Source organism: Gobius niger, assembly GCF_951799975.1.
Source record: "Gobius niger genome assembly, chromosome: 5".
Classification (NCBI taxonomy): domain Eukaryota; kingdom Metazoa; phylum Chordata; class Actinopteri; order Gobiiformes; family Gobiidae; genus Gobius; species Gobius niger.
Genome location: NC_136856.1, coordinates 14,745,468 through 14,767,614, shown reverse-complemented (window position 1 = coordinate 14,767,614; position 22,147 = coordinate 14,745,468). Strand labels below are relative to the sequence as shown.

The 22,147-nt window shown below is 41.0% G+C and overlaps 2 protein-coding genes across 4 annotated transcripts; both read left to right on the top strand.

Annotated features, from left to right (window-relative positions):
• Positions 1–291: 291 nt before the first annotated feature.
• LOC306963336 (eukaryotic peptide chain release factor subunit 1) lies at positions 292–5,839 on the top strand. 2 transcript variants are annotated; one of them, XM_079556877.1, is made up of 11 exons: positions 292–437; positions 831–941; positions 1,957–2,132; positions 2,266–2,405; positions 2,480–2,618; positions 2,696–2,886; positions 2,970–3,099; positions 3,173–3,346; positions 3,415–3,479; positions 4,863–5,010; positions 5,148–5,839. In XM_079556877.1, the coding sequence occupies exons 2-11, from the start codon at positions 856–858 to the stop codon at positions 5,228–5,230; spliced, it is 1,332 nt and encodes a 443-aa protein (XP_079413003.1). In that variant the 5' UTR covers positions 292–437; positions 831–855; the 3' UTR covers positions 5,231–5,839. The 2 variants fall into 2 exon arrangements, with proteins under 2 accessions (XP_079413003.1, XP_079413004.1); XM_079556878.1 differs by lacking the exon at positions 292–437 and adding an exon at positions 580–707.
• Positions 5,840–6,578: 739 nt separating this feature from the next.
• Positions 6,579–21,570, top strand: fbxw11a (F-box and WD repeat domain containing 11a). 2 transcript variants are annotated; one of them, XM_079556865.1, is made up of 14 exons: positions 6,660–6,732; positions 8,318–8,422; positions 9,532–9,600; positions 10,119–10,335; positions 10,415–10,601; positions 11,459–11,549; positions 11,651–11,788; positions 12,086–12,204; positions 14,466–14,715; positions 14,792–14,910; positions 17,102–17,212; positions 17,967–18,045; positions 20,292–20,456; positions 20,538–21,570. In XM_079556865.1, the coding sequence occupies exons 1-13, from the start codon at positions 6,694–6,696 to the stop codon at positions 20,451–20,453; spliced, it is 1,686 nt and encodes a 561-aa protein (XP_079412991.1). In that variant the 5' UTR covers positions 6,660–6,693; the 3' UTR covers positions 20,454–20,456; positions 20,538–21,570. The 2 variants fall into 2 exon arrangements, with proteins under 2 accessions (XP_079412990.1, XP_079412991.1); XM_079556864.1 differs by lacking the exon at positions 8,318–8,422 and having other exon boundaries at positions 6,579–6,732; positions 20,538–21,569.
• Positions 21,571–22,147: the final 577 nt, after the last annotated feature.

The following is a 22,147-nucleotide window of genomic DNA, read 5'->3' as shown; positions in this document are numbered from 1 at the left end:
TGTGTGTGACATGCTTCCCTCCCCCCGTCCCTTGTCCCCTCCAAACAAAGTACCACAAAAGCTCTTTTAATGTACAAGAAGTGAAGTGGAAATCATATCAAAGCATAAATTAAAGCCTGCTCTTACTACCACCTCCATAAACTATACGCCGCTGAATCCCCGCCCAGTCTCGGGCTCTGAGCCGCTTTTTGTGGAGCTGTCCAATTAGCTTTTAGGCTGCAAAGATTGACGGGCCAGTGGGACGATTGCAATTGGTTTCTATGCGGTTTCCAGGAAGCAAACTCTAGCAAATCCAACCCTCCTCCCACATGTGAGGCCCATCGAAAGCACCACGCGTGCGGTGGAGGAGAGAGAACCGGCCTGGAAGGCAACGTCATTCCTCGGACCACCGACTCATCGCAGCAGAGAGCGGAGCGGAGTGGCGTTGTCCGAGGCAGGTACGGGCTGAATTTACGTGTCCAGAAGTGTAGCCATCGCCGACCCAGCTGAGAGGGTTTTCTGTTGGTTATCCGGCGGAATTTGGGTTGAAAGTAGGTCGTATTAGGTAAGAACAGGGTGGACGCTAGGGCCTTGCAGACAGTAGGCCCGCGATTCTCCCCGCGCTGGGTTGAGAACGGCTGCCCCAGTGTGGCCTTTTCCTCGCGGTTGGTGGAGCAGCCTGTACCGCTTAGGTGCCTTATCAGACACCCTTCCGCTAGCGAGGAGAGGTATTACGGGGGAACCGCTTTGAATTTTACCTTGTCATTCAAATCAAATCCAACACTGCATGACGGCTTTCATTGTTAAGTAATTCTACGTTCCCATTTAAAGTCCCTTTTATTCCTTTTCAGGTGCTGAAGCTGTTATAGCGGAAAGATGGCGGACGACCCTAGCGCAGCGGACAGAAACGTGGAGATATGGAAAATCAAGAAGCTGATTAAAAGTTTGGAAGCGGCCCGCGGGTAAGTAACCGAGCAGATACTGTGTGCAGACTGCTTGTCTAGAGGTCGGTTGTTTGGTGCGATAACGTGTAATGTGTGTACCGCGGCAACAGCTGGAGACTGGGTGAGCGGGCCGATTTTGGGAGTGGTAGCTTCCCTCGCTAAGCTAAGTTAGCTCAACATGGTTAGCCCGGCTGTTGGCCTTTGTTGGAATTATTCAGTTTCTATGACTAAACCAGCGATTGTACGTCATCATCTGTCACCTCTTGCTCTTTATCCTGGGTCTGGACCACTGTCTAATAGATCTTCTAGATTTATAAGGGTGTTTTTAACTGCGTGGCTAGTGAGACGCTAACAGACGTCATTCTAGCGAGAGGCCGCCATAGATGTCTTTATCTAAAGAGCACGTTGGAGCTTTCAAGGCCGGCTATCTACTGTGTTTAGCTAATGTTCTTCAGTAATCACATTCATTTACTGTAAAGTCGTCCCAAATGCAAACGAGACACCTGTCCTGCCACACTGTAGTGTAGTTAGTTATTACTTTATAACTATTTAAATCATCATAACTCGATATTTACTCGTTTAGGGTGTATGCCTATAGCTCTGTTACATTAAATTATTCTGGATGTTGTCAGTGGCAGCTCTAAGTGGCAGCTTGTTTTCCTGTTAAGTGTTGCCTTTACTGTCCTTTGCTTGACATCTGCCATGTCACATACTGACTGTTTACCCTAAATGCAAGTTGCAAAACAATATATTTGCTCTATATCCTTTTATTTCATGAAAAAACAACAACATATGGAATACAATTGGAAGTCTACTCTAGTTTGCTCTCAACTTAAGAACATATGATGTGCTGACAGTCCAGCTTATTTGGCCTTCAAGCTTAGTCAAGGTGATATTTCAGAGAAACCTTTTGCATTAATCTGTTGTGTGCTAAATACATACTTAGTATTATGTGCTATTACCTGCAGACTAGAACACTTTTTTGGCCATATGTGATGATTTATGTGTTTGTTTTCTATCTTTTCTTTTGTAGTAATGGCACCAGTATGATCTCATTGATCATTCCTCCAAAGGACCAGATATCCAGAGTAGCCAAGATGTTGGCTGATGAGTTTGGCACAGCGTCAAACATCAAAAGCAGAGTAAACAGGCTCTCTGTACTTGGGGCCATCACATCTGTACAGCAAAGACTAAAGCTGTACAACAAGGGTATGTAATATGTTAATTCTTACAACTTTTCTGCCCTTAAGGTTCATCAAGTTTAATAACACCAAATCCAAAACAAATCACTGCAACAGGCTCTGTGATAGTTTTTAACTTGTATCTAATGTTACCTTTTCAGTGCCACCAAATGGTTTGGTTGTGTACTGTGGAACCATTGTCACAGAAGAAGGTAAAGAGAAAAAGGTCAATATCGACTTTGAACCATTTAAGCCAATCAACACTTCCTTGTATCTCTGTGACAACAAGTTTCATACGGAGGTAGGTGTCGCTTATGAATGTGTAGTTACATGAAATTGTATTTTTTACTAATTCTATCTCAACATTTGATACAGGCCTTGACAGCATTACTCTCAGATGACAGCAAATTTGGCTTTATTGTGATTGATGGGAGTGGTGCACTATTTGGTACACTACAGGGGAATACCAGGGAGGTACTGCACAAGTTCACTGTGGACCTTCCCAAGAAGCATGGTAATTAAGACCCTAGCAGATGTTTTTTTTTTCTTTTTTTCTTGTAAATAAAATGTACCCTTGCTAAATGTATTTAGGTAGAGGAGGACAGTCTGCTCTGCGTTTTGCCCGTCTGAGAATGGAAAAAAGACACAACTACGTGAGGAAAGTGGCTGAAACGGCTGTGCAGCTCTTTGTTTCCAATGACAAAGTTAATGTGGCAGGAATGGTCCTGGCAGGGTCCGCTGACTTCAAAACTGAGCTCAGCCAGTCTGACATGTTTGATCCAGTGAGTCTACATTTGTCATTGTGTATATTTTTATCAAGTGATATTGTCGTACATTTCATTATAACTATTTATTGTTACAACAGAGGTTACAAGCCAAGGTGTTGAAGCTAGTAGACATTTCCTATGGAGGAGAGAATGGATTCAACCAGGCAATAGAGCTATCGGCAGAAGTCCTCTCAAATGTCAAGTTCATCCAGGAGAAGAAGCTCATAGGTTGGTTATGGTAAACCCATGACTATTGGGACATGTTTTGTCATTAAGCTAATCTTTTATATTTTGTTTCCAGGGAGATACTTTGATGAAATCAGTCAGGACACGGGGAAGTACTGTTTTGGGGTGGAGGACACACTCAAAGCCTTGGAAATGGGAGCGGTTGAGATCCTTATAGTCTATGAGAACTTGGATACCATGCGTTACATTTTACGTGTGCATGGTGCGGAGAGCAATGGAGCAGAAAATGGTAAAAGCACTTTGTAAACATGCACTGTAATGTTTTATGGTCACAAACTTAAATTCTTAATCTTTCAGATGAGAAGACTTTGTACTTGACGCCGGAACAAGAAAAAGATAAATCTCACTTCACAGACAAAGAGGTTTGTTGCGCAAAATTAAGGCATTGCCACAATTTGTGACTAGGGATGGGACGATAATGAAATTTAGGGTCATGATTATCTTGGCCAAAATAATTGCGATTAACAATATTATCGTGACATTTGCCTATGGTTTAAACATGTTACTGAAACTTCCAGAAATTTTGGGAATTGTGTAACTAAATATTCCCCCCCAGCAGATCTTTTCATAGCCATAATTGAGAGAAAGTTATTGTTGCTGGTTTTATAACGCAGAAGAACCACATAGCATTAAAACATCATGGTTTAGGTTGTGTCAGCAGCACTTTGGTATATTTTATATCTATATCAGAAAAAAAAAAAACATACAGTAGAGCCATGCAGTGCTACTAGCTAGCAGCACATTAATCAACTTTGGTGCCTAAGCAAAGATGACAAACTTTGAGAAAGCTTCTGACTGAAGCATGTTTCATTCAGCATGTTACATTACGCTATGTTTGTCTGTAGCTTTGCAAACAATGCAGGCTGTTGTCTGTTAGACGGGTGTACCTGCAACTTCGTAGCTCTTGACGCAGGCTCTTTGACATGTTCTGCATATGGGAGTTTCATAAGTTTTCTTTTGCTGTCAATCCAAAAAAAATCCCACACCGCGGACTTAACTTTCTCCCGGGGAGGATAAAGTTTGTAGTTAAGCCCCTTTTAGTTGAGCGGCTGGTCCCGCCCACCGCAACCCTGTCTGCTTGACGCTAACCAGAATTCTTCAAACTTCCAGTTGCTCTTCAGCGTTCACGTTGTGATGTATATTTAAAAAAAATAAAAATAACAAAGTGAAAACACACAAGCACTAAATCATGGGAACATGATGACACTGGAAGAGGGAGACTGAGAGAATTTGTTGTGTGTTTCCTCGTTTTGTGAAAGGATCAACCAATCACGGCGCTTGTGTTCTGCAGCACTTGACGCAGAGTCACTTTTTGCAGCAGGTGCACATCGGTGGCTCATCCACGTAACTGCAGCTGTCACCAACTCACTGATTGGCTCCCATGTGCATCCATTACTTAAGCGAGTAGTTGTCGCTGAAGTATAAAAGGGCCTTTTATTCGAATCCACAACATTCACCTGTTCACATGCCATGACAGCGGGGGCAGCATTTCTCACTCATTCTGCCAAAAGCCTGCAATGATTAGTGGAGCAGGGACCCCTTGTGGTGTAACACCATAATTGACTGATAGTGGTGGTTACTGGTGGATTTAACCATTATCTTCTGGCACAATGGTCACGATTAATTAAATATGGGGATCGATTAATCACTGCATTTTTTATCGCGATTAACAATATAATTGTTCATCGTCCCATGCCTATTTGTGACACAAGTTTTACTTCTTGTACTCTTACTTCACTTTTAAGACGGGGCAGGAACATGAGCTGATCGAGAGCATGCCTTTGTTGGAGTGGTTTGCCAACAATTATAAGAAATTTGGAGCCACGTTGGAGATAGTCACAGACAAAAGTCAAGAGGGTTCCCAGTTCGTCAAGGGCTTTGGAGGCATTGGGGGTGAGTATTTTTTTACTGTCACATTACTAGCAGCTGCACATCTCAAAGAAAATGAATTGTTCACAAATTTTAAGAAAAAATGTGAGATGTGTATTTAGGTGATGTTGATTGTTGCTACTGCTCTCTCTGCTCCTTAGGCATCTTGCGGTACAGAGTGGATTTCCAAGGCATGGAGTACCAAGGAGAGGACGATGAGTTCTTTGATTTGGATGACTACTAGGTAGTCGGGGACTGTTATTGGGAGAAAAAGTTTAAATGGAATGAATGAAGAATTAAGGAAAAATGCCTCTCATGCAGCAAACGAGAGGTGCAACATTGACCGTATACAGTACAATGAGACCCAATTTCCAAATTCCTGTTGCATACACAATGTGCACACACTGATCAAGTGTACACATGACGGAATACATCACACGGGCTGAAGAGGAGTGTGATTTTCTGTGGTCCAGAGAGGGAGAAAACCCTTCCTGAATAAATCCCTGCCTTAGAGTGCTGGTTCCTTCCCCAGTTGGATTGGACTCGACTCATTATCTTATTTTTTTCTGCTCCCCTCCATTTTGAATGAACACAACAGCAAGTTCCCAGATTATCTGCTCCCCCCTTTTTCCGGTCTAAAGATGAACTTTGGATTTACTACAAACAGAAATTATATTTTCCTTCATTGCCTCATAATGTCCCTCATCTCTTCTATGCTTTCTCTATATTTTGCATTTCATTTTTTTACTGGTAACTGCTGCTGTTGTATTTTATGAGAGTGGGGGATTTTTTTTACCTGGGTTTCTGTAGAGAAAGGGGGACAAAGTATTAAATTTAAACTGCTGAAAACCATTGCTACCTCCTCATCTGCTGTGGTCTGTTTGCTCATTAATGGTTGGATCTTCGCTGAAAAGAATGCTTTGATATTTAAAGGCGTGAATGATCAGGAATTGTTCTTCAAACTTAAAAGGTGAAATAATTATGCATAATGGAAAGTACTGTTTTCTAAAACAATTACAGAATCTGAATTTTTTTATGTCATTGGCTTACATTTGGACAATGGATACAATTGTACTTGGTGTAGAGAAAAGTTTGCATTGCAGCAAATATGTGTGTTAAAGAAAAGCTAAATGGACTTTTTTTTGGAACAAGCTGCTGTTATGACATCATTTTGTTAATAGAAATAGTTTTAGCCCAGCCCTCATTATGTTCTAACAATGTACTGTAAAATTGCACAAATGGACCAGTCCAAAACCCTACTGGCAAGGTACTTTAAGGACAAGCACGCGCCATTGTTTATTCCATTACTAGAACAATAATCGGACATTTCTGAATAACCAATAACCCGCAGCGGTTTATAATACAGCTTTGCGGATGATTGATTTTGCCTTAGTGAATTCTTCAGGATAGCAACAGCATCTTCATCTATTTGGCCTTTTGTTTGGGGGAGTCACCGGGGAAGCCTTGGTAGCACGGTAAGCCAATCAATATAAGGCATAGCTGCGTAACCACTCCTCTTTTGATAAAATGTGTCCAATCGGTGAGGTTTACAGTTTCATGGGCGTTCCCATCCCCCACCCACCCTTTTGACACTGCCCTACCAAAGCTGTATGCTCCAGCGGAGTGAATGACGTTTCTGCATTTGCGGGCCGCCGACGCAGGGCTGGGTTTCCATTTTCAGAGCGAGTTTCGGGGGTGATCGTCAACATGGAGCCGGAGATGGAGGACAAAACCATAGAACTAATGGTAAGTTCGGTTTTCTATGTGTCAACGTAACTCTTGAAGTGTTCTTTTTCGCTTCCACATTGGATAAAAACGCTGAGGCCCAAACCGATGGTCGGAATGGGCTGAAGCGGCGGAGAGGCGGAGGAGAAAGGAGGGGGACCAGAAATCAGAGAAGGCCTGGAATTATCGATGCATTTTAGCTAAAGGAGATACTGGTTATAGTCGGAACATAGATCAGGATTTGGATACGACAGGTGATTTTGTAACACAATATTTACACTGCAATTATCGACATAGGCCAATTAAATGGCTGTTGTAGATCGTCCGATGAGGTCGAGACAGGATTCTCGGGGAGCGTTCACTGCGGTGACGCTGCGCCACTTGAGCAGGGCCCTGTCTGCTACTTAGCCTAAAGCTAGCTCTAAGCAGACGCCAAACTATCCCGCAAATGTCTTATGATGAGCCTTTCCCCTTACTTTGGCACACGACATGGACTGATAGACGATCGAACTGGGGCAACAATATTACGACAAAGTACTTATTGATAAAGGAGTCATGTTTGTATGTTTATATTTGTGAAGTGCGTAGAAGGAAGTGTTGCTTTTTTCATTCACTACTTGCTAGGTAGCAATTAGCTCTATAGCTAACTTGCTAACTGCTAAGTATATTTGACAGTCATGTATAGTGTGATTAATTTGGCTGATGGGGAACCTGTGTCTCGCATGGACATCGTAAGAATCTGTGATTAGTTTTAGATATGTTATTGAACGTGATAAAGTTTGCTTGCTTGACCCTCCAGAATGCTATGGCTAGTATCGGTAGAAGAGTTTAAGTAGTGGTAGACACGAGAAGACCAATCATTTCTGTCATAATGTATGTAGCTTCAGTTTCTTTCATAAGGTTTCAGTATATAATGTGCGAATATTGTAACCCATAAGTTGCATCTTTCTTTATCCTAGCGTTGTCCTTTTTATTAAAAAAAAAGTTTGAATCTGCAAAACGTTTGTGAAATCACATCAACACAAGATCCTTATCAAATATTTACTTAAAATGTAACGATTTTTGGTAACACAACTAACAGCCATCTCCTACAGAGCACTGCTTTATAGTGGACAGAAACAAAAGAAAAGAGCTATTAAATAGGAAATCAAGTTTACATCTACAAATCCAAATTTCAATCGCATTCCTTTGCCTCCCTCTCCTCCACCTATCCCACGAGCTCATGTCTAATAATGCTTAGTGTTTGTATATTGGTCTGTACGTTGTGTGGATGGATCTTTTTTGCACTCACTTTGTGCCAATGTGTGTGTAGCTCTAATACTGGTTTTTCCCTCACTATTTCTCCCACCTCTTTCCCCTGTTTCCCTTTACTCGCATACTACAATTACCAACCTTGCATTGTTTATTTATCTATTTTACATACTTTCTTTACTACAATGAATCTCTTGACTATCCTACCTGTCTTTGTCTTCTTCCTCACCACTTCACCCATCTGTCCATTCACTGACTCACTTCCTTTGGTTTGCTGTCCCTGCCCCTCCATCACTCCTTCACTACCACCTCGCCCTCCTCTTCCCTTCTCCCAACCCCTCTCTCTTTCACACAGTGCTCTGTGCCTCGCTCTCTCTGGCTGGGCTGCTCCTCGGTGGCCGAGAGTTTGTGTGCACTCAGGTGCCTGCAGAGCATCCCCTCCAGCCGGGCTCACAACCAGGTTCTGCCTCTCTCCTCTTAATTCTGCTGGTCCCCCCTCCCTCCCTCCCCCTCTCTCCTGACCATTGCCCCACCCTTCACTATGCCACTCCACTAAACCCCTCATGCCACATTTGTACCGACCTCACAGTCACAACCCCCTCAACCTATGCTATCCTTTCTGCCCCGCTGGAAGCTCAGTGCCTCAAGTTCTTCTCTGGTATACCATTATGTTGTAGATTAGTAGTTACAGTAAACATTTCTATATATATACATGATCGCTCTGATTATTCAATGTATCAGTGGTATAAATCCAGAGAATTACTCGAGTAGTAACTTATATTACCTGGAGGTGTGAGGGCGGAGGTGGGGTGCCTAAAGCTCTGAGGCCACATGCTTGTCTGCGCCTGCCTGACTACATCCAAAACATTGTTTAGCCCCCCCTTTCCCTCTCTCTCTGTCTCTCTTTCTCTCTTTCTGTTCTGCATGGCCATTAACATCAGCAATGACATTCTCGTTGCGTCCGTTTGCCTTGGTTGTATTCTTTCTTTCTCAGTGATCAGTTGTGTTTTTGAAGCCATTGCTATGTACTTTATTTCATAGCATATTGACATGTGGAATTGACCGTGCAAAGGGTGTAGAGAGCTAACTTGGCATTGGTTGGAGAGGGACTCCTGCCAATTGTGTATTTATTATTATTATACAAAATCAAAATACTCCAAATAAGATAAAACAAGCGCCAACACAAAGGAATCATACATGTTTGTGTTTTAATGATTTACTTGGAAGTTAATGTACATGATACAATATGTTCTCCCTTTTTGCTGTCTCCAGACATTTTACCTTGTAAAGCTGCTCATTGAGATTTATCTCTGTGACAGCTGATATTGATAAACTCAAGATTTCTTATCCAAAGAGGCAGATTGTTTCCTTTTGTTGCAGGCCTCAGTTTTCACTCATGTGTGTACACTTGTGTTTGTGCGTGCACGTCTCAGAAACCATGATGACTACCTTTCTTTGGCTGTGTTTATGGCGCCTGTGTGTCCAACTGCTCTGACCCTTTCTCTGCTTACAATATATGAGCTTAGAAACTACATTTTGTCAAAGACATGCTTTGTCTCTTCATTTTAGACAACATCAGGTATGGACTCACAAAGCCTTGTGGACGACCTGTCACCAAAGAAGAACACATTACTCAAGGTATGAGCACAACACTTTCATTTTAGCTCACGATTTCATTCTGAGATTTGTCTTGAAGAAACTTTGTAGTATTGCTACATGTCAGTGTGATATGATGTGAAACATAACTTAAAGAGAAGCACCTTGTTTGAGATGTGCCTCTTCTAAGGCTGCGAAGGGGCTGCACAATATATTGCAAAAAATATTGCATTACAGTATAGGTGACACCACAATCTACTGGGAAATCAGTCTTCCTACTTATGGGGATTGACACAATTTTTGCACTCAGCCAAAGACAAAAATGCACGGAACAAGTGCAAACGTTTTAGTTTAGTCTACTTGTGACGTGTCTTTAAATTGAATGGAAAATATGGTGTTGAAATGGTGTAGTAACATTGTTATCGCAATATTGGACACTCGTATTACATTTTCTAGCCTCTTATTTGCGTTAACCCAATCTGGTGTTTTCTACAATTTAGTTGTGTTATCCGTGCATCACAATTACAGATGTAATTTTGAGGTGTTCTCGTTTCCCACAGCTCAGTAATGGTCCTGTGGTGTCGCGCAAACGTCCATCAGAGGGCAACTATGAGAAGGAGAAGGAACACTGCATCGCTCTATTTGACCAGTGGTCAGAGGCCGACCAAGTGGAGTTTGTTGAGCGCCTGATCTCCCGGATGTGCCACTATCAGCACGGTCACATAAACTCCTACCTCAAACCCATGTTGCAGAGGGATTTCATCACTGCGCTGCCAGGTAAAAAGTGTACAGTAAACTCTAAAGTTCGATTTTAAAGTCTTTTTAAACACTTAAAACATTTTATGGTGTATTTCAGCTCAAGGATTAGACCACATAGCAGAGAATATCCTGTCTTTTCTGGATGCACGCTCACTATGTTCAGCCGAGCTTGTATGTAAGGAGTGGCAGAGGGTCATCTCTGAAGGAATGCTCTGGAAAAAACTAATTGAACGCATGGTTCGAACTGATCCACTTTGGAAAGGCTTGTCTGAAAGACATCAGTGGTAAGTGTAGCATACAGAGTTTGGGAACTTCATCAAATGTCAGGCAGGTACTGCCATGCAGTGGGCTCGCACTGCGTGTCAATACTTGCTCTGAATTTAACATTACCACCTTTCTCAGTGGATTATCAGATGTGATTTTTGGCCCATTGTTCATAACAAATCAGGAAGGTTTTGTGAGGCTCTGTTGCCACTGACTGGGTTGAATACAGGGGATCTTACTGGTTAGGCCACACTGGCTGCATGATTTTCTTTCTGAAACAAATTTTACAGCTTTTTTGGTATATGTATGTATGTATGTATATATAAATACAGGCCATTGTGATGCTTTTTTTAATTTTTTGAAAGAATTTTACCAGTTAGTTACAGGTCGTTTAAAGCTTCTACACATTGAAGTGGAAGCGGGTGTCTCCCAAAAGCAACACAAAGCCATACCATGTGCATATTAATTATTAATGTTCTTTCCACTTACGGATTATACCTAGTGTAATATTCTCAACTGTAGAAGTGCTTCTGTAACTAATGAAAGTATATTGCAGCAGTTGTAGCTTATTTCATACATTTTTGTACCTCCTTCATGTGACACATCCATTAGCATTTTTAGAAATATATTTTTTATTGAGAAACAATGAGGACCAGCCAATACTCAATTGAACTTTAGTTTTTATACAGTAGTGGCTAATCTGATTTTAGTGCTTTTTTTGTTAATGATGCTCTAAACTACCAGTATTTTGCCAATATTATCCTCCCCCATAGTTTTACGGTTTACATCTCCCCCCTCATCCCAGAACACATTGCTTGTGCACTTAAATAATAACCACAGCTGACCAAAACAACAATTCTTTGTTTTCCTTATTCAGGGAGAAATATTTGTTCAAAAATCGTACAGCGGAAGTACCACCCAACTCGTATTATCACTCTCTTTATCCTAAGATCATCCAAGACATTGAGGTAACATACTTCATGAGAGTTATGACAAGTATAAGTGTTGATCCTCAATTGTCTTTTTCTCCATTCATGCTGTCCCTGTCTTTTTGTTTTTGTTTTTTTAGACTATTGAGGCAAACTGGAGATGTGGTAGACACAACTTGCAGAGGATTCAGTGTCGCTCAGAAAATAGTAAAGGTGTTTATTGTCTCCAGTATGACGATGAAAAAATCATCAGTGGCCTTAGGGATAATTCCATAAAGGTATGTGTAGCTCTCAGGCTGTAACACTTTACATAAGAAATCATCACATTTACCAATGCATTCACAATGTTACATATTGATGCACAATTAGATGGTATATTAATGACGTAAGCTATGTAATTCCTATATCTCCCTTGTGCTCCTCATGTTAAATGCCATTGCCTGAAATAAATTAACACATTAAATTCAAAATCAAATCAGCCTGAAAGCTTTAACTCTTGTGTTGCATTGTTATTCAGAAGAACTATTGAGGAACTAGACAATTAATTCTGTGGGCTTTTGTTTCTTGTTACACAGATTTGGGACAAACAAACCCTGGAGTGTCTGAAGATCCTCACCGGTCACACAGGCTCGGTGTTATGTCTACAGTATGACGAGAGAGTCATTGTCACCGGCTCCTCTGATTCCACTGTCAGGTACTAAAGGGTTTGCCATCAAAGTATCAATGTAAAATGTATTACTGATTGTGTGCTCCCTCTTTTCTCCAAAATGGATGGAAACGATTATCAATGTTAAAACAACATTAAAATGCAGTTTACTTAATACTACAGCTAGACATTCATACAATACTGTTATGCCCTTTTACTGAAACACTACATTGCAGAAACATTTTCACTTTTGAGCTTTTTCACTTTTGAACATTTTCACCTTTGAGCTTTTTGCATGAAGGAATCACTCCATTAAGGAATCACTCCATTAAGAATAGTCACAATGATTGTAGTTCACTATGGCTGCAATTTATTTAGCAATAATGTCAACTGCAAACATCTAGTTGTGCTTTTTAGCTTGGTTAGGTAGGCTAGGTTGCTCAACAGTATTCTCTTTCCATAAAATCAATGCATAGCCGTGTAAAGCTCCTCCTCTATCCTAATTGGTCCCAGGCAAACCACTTTAGGCTACACCGCAGAGGTAGCTCCAGGCCGGGGCGGCTTGAACTCCCCTTTAGACACGGAACGGTTCAGTTTAGACTGCAGAAACACCTCCAGAACTGCTCAATCCCACCCCTACCTTCCCTGTAAAGATGCCTTTTCTGATCTTTTTCAATGTGACTTCTGTACGAATGGCCAGATGGTTTTCATCCAACTTACACGTCATCCATATGCTACATATGCCATTAATTCAGAATCAAATCAAATTTTATCAACACTAAATGGGACAATAGTATTGTCACGATTTAGGTCTGAATGATTTTGCCAATATTGCCATTACGATTTTTTTATTTTTATGTATTTATTTATTTTCATTTACCGTTATTAAGTTTGTTTTGTGTGTGTAAACTATAGCCTAGACTGAAACATGAAATATTTACAACTGGCTTATTAAAGTATTACGTACTATTAAGTCCTTTTGTAAACGTATGAAATTCAAAGTAGTCCACATGGCCATTTACATAATTTACAATAAGGCTTCTTGCTATTTGCTATTGTGTTTTAGTCTGTAATTGTGAGATGATGAGTTCTTATCTTTATCCAAAACATTCCTACACATTAGCCTCCAAGCAGCACAGGCTCACCTTCATCTCAGACGTGTGAATCCGGAGGTGAGGGAGTTTCTGTGATCAGTGCATCAGAGCGTGCTGCAGCGAGGATGGTGTGATTAGCGCTGTAGCTAACGCAATGCTAACGGAAAAAAAGGCAATAGTCCTTAGCAGTGGCTGCATTATAAACGCTGATATTTTCACATTTACACCTTAACTAGATTGAGAAGTAAACAAAGTAGTTGAAGATCCATAGGACATGGCAATAACAAAGACAGACTAGTTAGAACCAAAACATCAGTTGTTTTTCAGTCAAGAGCTCTTTCCTACGCTTCAGAACACATTCAAAATCACTCGCCCCTGACGTCTAAATCAATCAGTGGTTTTGTGTAGCCCAATATTACAGCAGGAGTTTCCCCACAGGGCTGCACAAACCATTAAGGCAATAAAACAGAACAGAAAAGTCTCCATCGCCTTCAGTCTGAATGCAGTATAATAGCTGCAGGAAGTGCGCTCAGCCATGAACTGTGTCATTTTTTATCACAGCGCCGCTCAGTGGATAAAATTTTGGGAGAGCAGAACGCCCGAATTGTACTGTTTTCCTGCATCCGACCGAGGGGCAGAGGGGGAACTCGATGTCTGCCAATTTGAATAGCAAAAAGGAGAAAATGTACAGGTTTATTATTTCATGGTTAGATTTCCCATTTCTAAAAAGCTCAAGTTTGTTTTACCGCTAATATTTAAATGGCTGGCTCTTGGGTGTGTTGACACTTGGTTGGCTTCTGTACACAGAAGCTCAACATTAATTCTCTTATTACTTCACACTTCAGACCAACTCATTGGACAATGTCCAAGGAAAATGTGACCTCACTTTCATAGCAACAGTTTGACATGCACTTTGTTTATTGGTTTGGTGTCAATTTTTCCAGCGGTTTCTGCAGTTGATTCGAAGTGCCCTGTGGTGCTGCTCTGCACCATGTTATGCACTCATTGTACATGTGTGAAACTCGACTTGTGCTTTCATCTTCATTGTTTTTCCTAAAGTTTCATTACATGGCTTTTCCATACTTCAACTTCAAGCACAGTTCACCCGCCTTCTCTTCCTGTTACCTCCTCATTTATCACACCGATGCAATTTCCTTGTTCTTGACTTTCTTTTTCTCGTTGATATGCTGACATTTAATTTCTTTTCATTTACAGGGTGTGGGAAGTGACCACAGGTGAAGTTCTCAATACCCTCATTCACCACAATGAGGCAGTGCTCCACCTCCGCTTTGCCAACGGTCTGATGGTCACATGCTCGAAGGATCGCTCAATTGCAGTATGGGACATGGCATCTCCAACTGACATCAGCCTACGGCGCGTCCTGGTTGGACACCGAGCTGCTGTCAATGTAGTTGACTTTGATGACAAGTACATCGTGTCTGCCTCAGGGGACCGAACCATCAAGGTGAAGAATATAGTTTTTACATATTTAAATGCAAGTTTGACTGGTTTTGAAATGCTAATAAATCTGTGCTCTGTAGGTGTGGAGCACCAGTACGTGCGAGTTTGTGCGCACTCTCAATGGTCATAAGCGGGGCATTGCATGTCTACAGTATAGAGATCGGCTGGTGGTTAGTGGCTCGTCAGACAACACAATCCGGTAAGAAAATGTTAAGTCTTGTGTAGGGATGCATGAGGGCAATTCTTGTTCATTGATTTTTGCAATTCATGATGTAAAACATAATACACCCAGTAAAGCTTCCCTATTGTCTCCATTCATAACCGGCTCCAACTGTTTATATTAGTTAGGGATGCACGATTTTATAGGCCGTTGATAATTATTGACAAATATCAGATACGATGAAATACGATGGCACCAAAGCAATACACTCTCTCCTGCATTGGGCTAATTTGTGCATTTGTGCACCGCGTGGCAGAAAACGCGAGCTGCGCCGCTTCCACGGTTCGCATTTTCTCGTGTTTTTCACATTTTGGTGTGGTGAAAATGTTGACGTGACTTCGATTTTAAGTTAAAAAAAACTCTTCCTTCACGGATGGCGCCATTTTGCTGGAATACTCTTCATATTTTACAGCTAAAACAGTGCAGAAGTCGCCCGGGAGAGTGTATATCTGCTGTTGTCATGAATCGGCAGCAGCTCCGGGCTGCCGTAGGAGTGGGGCGGTGCAGCCGAGAGAAAGGCAGCGAGCTGGAGTCACAGATTCAATGAAATTTGAGCTTATAATTATCGGGCCTAATTATCGGGCCTAATTATCGGCTGAAGAATTATTTATCGGTTATAAGCAAAAGTCTACAAGATGAAATGAAATACATCAAATAGGTGTACAAACTTGTGACTAATTTTCACCGCGATTTTTCTCAGCTCCCCTGATTTTGCCCTGATAAAATGAGGCACACAACTCGTGTTTTCTGCCACACTGTATCTGTGTGTGTGTATATCTCTATCTCTATCTCTATCTCTATCTCTATCTCTATCTCTAAAGTTATTATTTTGTTGCTCAGTTTGGACGATTACGATGTATAATATACCCTACAATTAGGCACATTAAAATAGTTATTTCTGTTTTAAATATTTCTTGTCTGCTCTCAAAAGTAAAACTTCTTAATAAGCCATGGAGTTTTCAAAGGCGTTTTTAGTTTTATCCAGCTCTGCTGTGATTGACAAGGAGAAAGGCGGGGAGTTAAATGGAGCCTCTGCTCAGAGCAGGGCTCAGCTTGAGAGAAGGGGGATAAACGTTGTTTTAGCATAGAAAACTCCATTGTGCTGCGCTATGAAAATACAACACGTGGCCTTTGTGAAGCAGCAGAGATTGTCAGAAAGTCGCTGGGTTCTCCCTGGTGTCATTTTTTAAAATAGTCGCTACGGAGCGGCTACAACGCTACGAAATTGGCAGCATGTCAGGCAGACATGGAGTGGTGGATGCGATTTAACGATTTTGGCATTATCCACATGTCTGTTTTTAAAAGCCTGAATTAATTTAATTAATTACATTTATCGCCCAGCCCTACTACTGCCATTGCACAGAAAGCCCCTCTGCGCTTATCTTCTCTTCCCACAAATGCGATGGAGTCAAAGGGAAAAGAAAGCGTTAATCAACGCACTTGTCATATATTAGCAAGATAATATATCATCTGCTTTGCAAACACATCAACAGCTGTCCTTTACCTTGAAGTCGCTGCTTTTTTAAAGCTCTGTCCAGCACCATAGCCAGTGAGGAGTCCTGCCACAGCGATGGCAAATCCTCCTCTTGCAGATTTCGAAAACGTGAGGCACATGGTCCTTATTAATGATGGGCAGGTTGAGGGTTTGGATCAGGTCATACCCACGTTCATTGTATTCAGCCATGACTCATTCTATCATCTTTACAGCAGGTTTTTGACATAAATATGCGACAGATTTTCATGAAGGAAGCCGCGATTTGCTGCTTGTTATCCAGATAACGCTCAATAGGCCAGCGCAATTGAGCGTAGGGGCCCCTACGCTGTGAATTTTTTCCCCCACACTGATTTCACCCGTACACTGCGTTTCAACCAAAATAGGGGGATTTTCAGTGTTTTTCCTTTTTTGAATCGCTTCGGTTAAATAAATTTTAAAAATGTGGCCCTCGAAATTCAGGATTTTTTTTATTATTACGGCCGTAAAACTGCGCAGGCTGCCCCTACGCTGTGAAAAAATCCTGGTGTGAACCCTGGAGTAAGGAGTGAATAAATATCTCTTGATGGGGGCACTGTACATTTCTATTGTATGTTTTTTTTGGGTGGCATGATGTCATTTTGGTTGATGGTTGGAATGTTAATTTTTAAAGAACATCTTGCATTTTCTGTTCTATAGGTTATGGGATATTGAATGTGGAGCTTGTTTGCGAGTCTTGGAAGGTCACGAGGAGCTGGTCCGTTGCATTCGCTTCGACAACAAGAGGATTGTTAGTGGTGCATATGATGGGTGAGTTTTGTTCACGTTTGATCAAATTATTAATTGCTGTAAATGTGTGCCCCGTTTCTCTGCGGCAACTTTCCAAACTCTGCCACATAGTTACAAGTGACATTTGAGAGTCGCATTTTATATACATTTCTATATGTTGCCATCGACATAACTTGAGTCCTGTGCCTCGTATCTGAGGTCTGCCCACTGCTGTCTCCAGCTGCAGCTGTGCCACGGGTCCAAGCAGAGTCTGTCTGTCAGCCCCCGCTCTGAATGCACTATGAGCGGCTCTGCTGAGCTCCCTGTGAGGCTGCAGTCACAGCGGGTCAGCGGTAGTCGTGATAGTGATAAAGCCGAGCGCTCTGCAGTCCTCTTGTTTTGGTGTTCAAAAACTGCTGATTACACCATCACCGTCTGTTACAAGTAGTTACTGATGAACTGGTTCAGTAAATACATGAAATACAGATCAGTAGAGGCTTGCTATTTAAAATGTCTTTCATTTGAATGTGTTCTAATAGCAAAAACTAGATCATCTTGATTATTTGCTTGATGTAAATGCAGATCATCGAGGGCTGTTCCATTTCTTAGGGCCATCTTTTCTGCCTTTGCCCTTGGCTCTTTGTTTTAAGGTGTAGGGGTAGGGGTAAAATAGGGGTAAAATAAAAGTGAATTGGGATTGGCTAGTGTTTTTTGACAGCTTGTTTTTGACATAATTAGCTGTAAAAGCATAAAGTAGACAATATGTTGGTGACACTGTTTCTGTTTATTTTTGCAGTAAAATCAAAGTGTGGGATCTACAGGCAGCACTTGACCCCAGAGCTCCTGCCAGCACGCTATGTCTACGCACTCTGGTGGTTAGTATAAGACTTTCAGCACATTTTACCACCCTGGCTAGAGGCATATATCTTGAAGCCTTTCCATATACTTTGATACCTCATTGGGCACTAGAGATAGGTATTGTTAGGGATTATTGATATTTCTACCCTTATTGGTCTGGTTCTTCATCGCCAGTCTTATCGCTACTTTTAAAGCAAACACGTTTATTTTATTGTTCTATTTTTGCGCTACATTTGAACATAATTATATCCAATTTATGTTTAGCACCAAGCAACACGTAAAAAACTAATTAAAAACTATATGTGTAATAAATGAGTAGTTATAAAAATATGCATAGGTCTTCCAAGTTTTATTTTTATTTCACAGACATCACAAAGCGCTTTTTTTAATGTTTTGTTCAGCCTTTATTTAACCAGGTTAGTCCCATTGAGATCTTAGATCTCTTTTACAAGAGAGACCTGGCCAAGATGGGCAGCAACACTTGGTTTCCATACATTTAAAAACATACGCAACATTAGTTAAAACATTCACACACCGATGATCTGGACTGGACTGACATCACAAGAGACTTGAAACTATTCAAAGAAATAAGGTCCATGATTTTTTGCTTTTTGCTTTACATGGGACAATTTACACGGTGGTGGCACGCTACGTATGTAACCACGGCTGTGCCTTGGGACAGACCGACATAAGCACAGCTGCACAGATCTACACCACTCTGACCACCACCATTCATTCATTCACTCACTAACACATACACTCAAACAAATTAAGAAGGACGTTGCACTTAATGAAATCTAAAATTAAGCCTGTTACAGTACAGTTTACGGTCCGGCTGTGGTCCATGTGCCTAGCTCGTACAGAAACCAATTTTGTTGATGAAGACTAGAGCCACATGCCTTCTAAGAAGAAAAGGAACACTGAACAGTGTAGACCAGAGGCCATGGAATGGCAGACCTCTATCTGGACCCTGACCATGTATCCGAACTTTGGTCCCGACAGTAAATCCCCTCAGTTGAGCGCTGTCTTTCTCTGTCTCTCTGCTTCAGAGCAGTAGCTACAGATCGGATGAACTGAAAGTTGCTTTTTTTAAACGGCCAAGGAATGACTGAAATATGGCTCGCTAAAGTTTTAAAACCAAGACCTTTATTAGCAGATTAAGTATGCTTGCGCAAATTTTGTCCCGCTGTTTCCCTAACGGCTTCTATAAATCTTGGCAGCAAGGAGGTTTGAACCAGGTCTAAACCAGGTCTAAGCAGGACTCGGTGTCAAGTAATGAGCAAAGAGGAGAAACATTGTGTTAATAATATACAGGCATTGTTATTTTTTGGTTTTAGAGCCAATTTATTTATTTATTATTTAAATAAAAAACAAAACAAACAACAGTCAATTAATTGCATTCTTATAAACAACATATAACTGTAACGTTGTATGTCCTGTATTTCTTTTTTTGGACCGCATTGAATTTTGACGTGTCACCAGTCATGTTTTGGCACCATGTTTCTATACGTTCTTTTATTACATTCATTATGTCTTCTTGAATAACAAATTGTAGTTTTTGGTTCCTTTTTGAAAGACACTACGTAAAAACAAACAAAACTGTTAAAATACCTTACGCGTTTCGACGGACAAGGAACTACTTCCGTCTTCCTATGTTAAAATAGAACTTGACCTGTTAAGATTTTTTTTATTTCAGTAAATACGACCTCCTAATGCTGCAAATTCAACAAATGACAATTTTCAGTTAATTACAAGCTTTAAAATATATTGAAACGATGAGTTGCATAATAATTTGGATCAGTAGATATTATTGAAAAAAATGCTGTTTTCACTGGAAGATTTTTTTTAACCACATTTAAATGATCCTCCACCAGTTAAAGACTTGAAAATTATGCTGACTGCCATTTGAGTTGACAGTTTAGAGAAAAATGTCATTTGCATAATAATTTGGAACGCGGTGTAAATAAAATTGACTCGAGCCAAAGCCTGTTTTCTTCCACTCTCAGCTTGTGTCCAGTGGGTCGCCACCGGCTTTCCCATATAAACGTAAAGGAGCCTTCCAGTCTAATACTCTAGGTGCATAAGCAACTAAATGGTTCTTATTCTTTTATGTGCAAAAGCCCATAAGAACCAACCTTGCACTGAACAAAATGTTCTACTTGATTGTACACGGTATATATTAAACAATGGTTAATTTGAATATTCTGAGATTATTCAGAATCTCAATGTCTAAGATTTTCATTGTCATGTTTTGTGATTTCAGGAGCACTCTGGACGTGTTTTCCGGCTCCAGTTTGATGAGTTCCAAATTATCAGCAGTTCCCATGACGACACTATCCTGATCTGGGACTTCTTGAACGTCTCGACCAACGGGCAGTCAGAGGGTCGGTCCCCCTCACGCACCTACACCTACATTTCAAGATAGCAGGTAAATACTCTACTCTAGTAACCCTATAGTTATGTTTCTACTTTAGGTCATTATTGATATTTTCATTCTTCCCTCCTCTAGGTGGCGCAACTCACTGCACCTTTACATGGAGGAGCCCAGGGCTGATTGGCTGATGATGGGAGAACCCATCGTGGAAAGGAGTCCTTCTTTCTCCTTCTCGTCATCTCTGTCCATCTCCAACCTGCCCCAACACCTTGACTGTTAAGCTTGTGTCCATTGCCTGCTAGTTCTGTGACATGCGCACACACCCAGATCAACATGGATTAAGATGATCCAAGATGATCTACTACAGTCAATGCAACTGTTCCCAGAGGTTTACCTTCTAATACTAATTTATCTTTGTAAAGTACACTAATGGCAGTATTTACATTGACCTATAAAAGCCACTCTGCCCATTACCCTCTTTACAACAGCAGCTCCTCGGTTTAAGCCCTGCCAAAAGAAATGGAATCGCTAATAGATAAATATATATTATACAAATGTACACACAATGGCACAGTTGGACAGAGGATGACTGGAGCTGTTCTGTGAGAGACAGAGACTCTTAACTCGGCTCAAGGAAACAAGGGAAGGATGGGAGCCCTCTCCACTCGCCCCCAGCCCTCCTCCAGCCCCCAGAGATGCACATGTGCTTGGAAGACGGGGGAAGCACACAGCGCAGTTTGTGTGTTTGTGTATGTGGACTTGAAGCGGCAGAACAGACATGCATGTGTGAGGTGCTCTTGGATACAGCGTCCTTGTGCCACCTCTGCTTTTGTTTCTCTTAATTCTTTATTTCTTACTGTTTTTTATTACTGTTGTTTTCTAATTTTTATTTGAGTATTTTGGTTCTTACGTACAGAAATCATATTAATCGCAGTCCCTATTGTCAATTTCCTGTCTAGTCTCATTCTTCTAACTTTCTGGCTCATCTGTCTCACTTCATCTTCCTTTCCCATCTTCTTTGTGCTTGCTTTGGTTATGAGAGAAGCTGGAACTCAAGAGCTCAAGTTTAGCTGTAACAGAATTGTCTTGTCAAAATTGTGTTGTATATTAAAAATGATTTTTTAAAGAAGAGAAATGAACTTATTGTGAATAAAGTACTTGACAGTGGTGGAGTGTCGAACCAACTGGAACATGAGTGAATGTTTTTGTCTGTGTGGATGCACTGTCAGACTGCGCACTAAAACACAGGGAAGAATGAATTTTGGACCTGGTATTCTATGACTGACATATTCTTAATGTCAATATAAGTGTGGCATCAATGCCATCTGGGTCATACTATTCAGAAAAGCACAGTGCTAGCAAAATCCATGTGAGCAAAACTGATTTTAATTGGCTATTGTGTTCCTTTTTTGCCTGAAAAAAGAATCCATTTTTCATATGATTTGTCACAAAACATCACCCACGTTTCACCCACATTTTGTGTGTGTGTCTCATGTTCTTCAAATGAAGCACGGAGCAAAGATGTGTTTAGGCCCTAGGAGTCTGGGACTAACTTTGGTCTAATCAAAATCCATTTTCAGAATGATTGGAAATCGTTGATGACTTTTGTTCGCAACACATGTCCATTTTGGCGTTTATATCACAAGTGACCGATTTGGCCAATAAATAACTCGCAAACAACAAAAACTGCACAACGTTCAAACAGACCGCGTTATGGATGTCTCGCGAGAAATGGGTACATTATT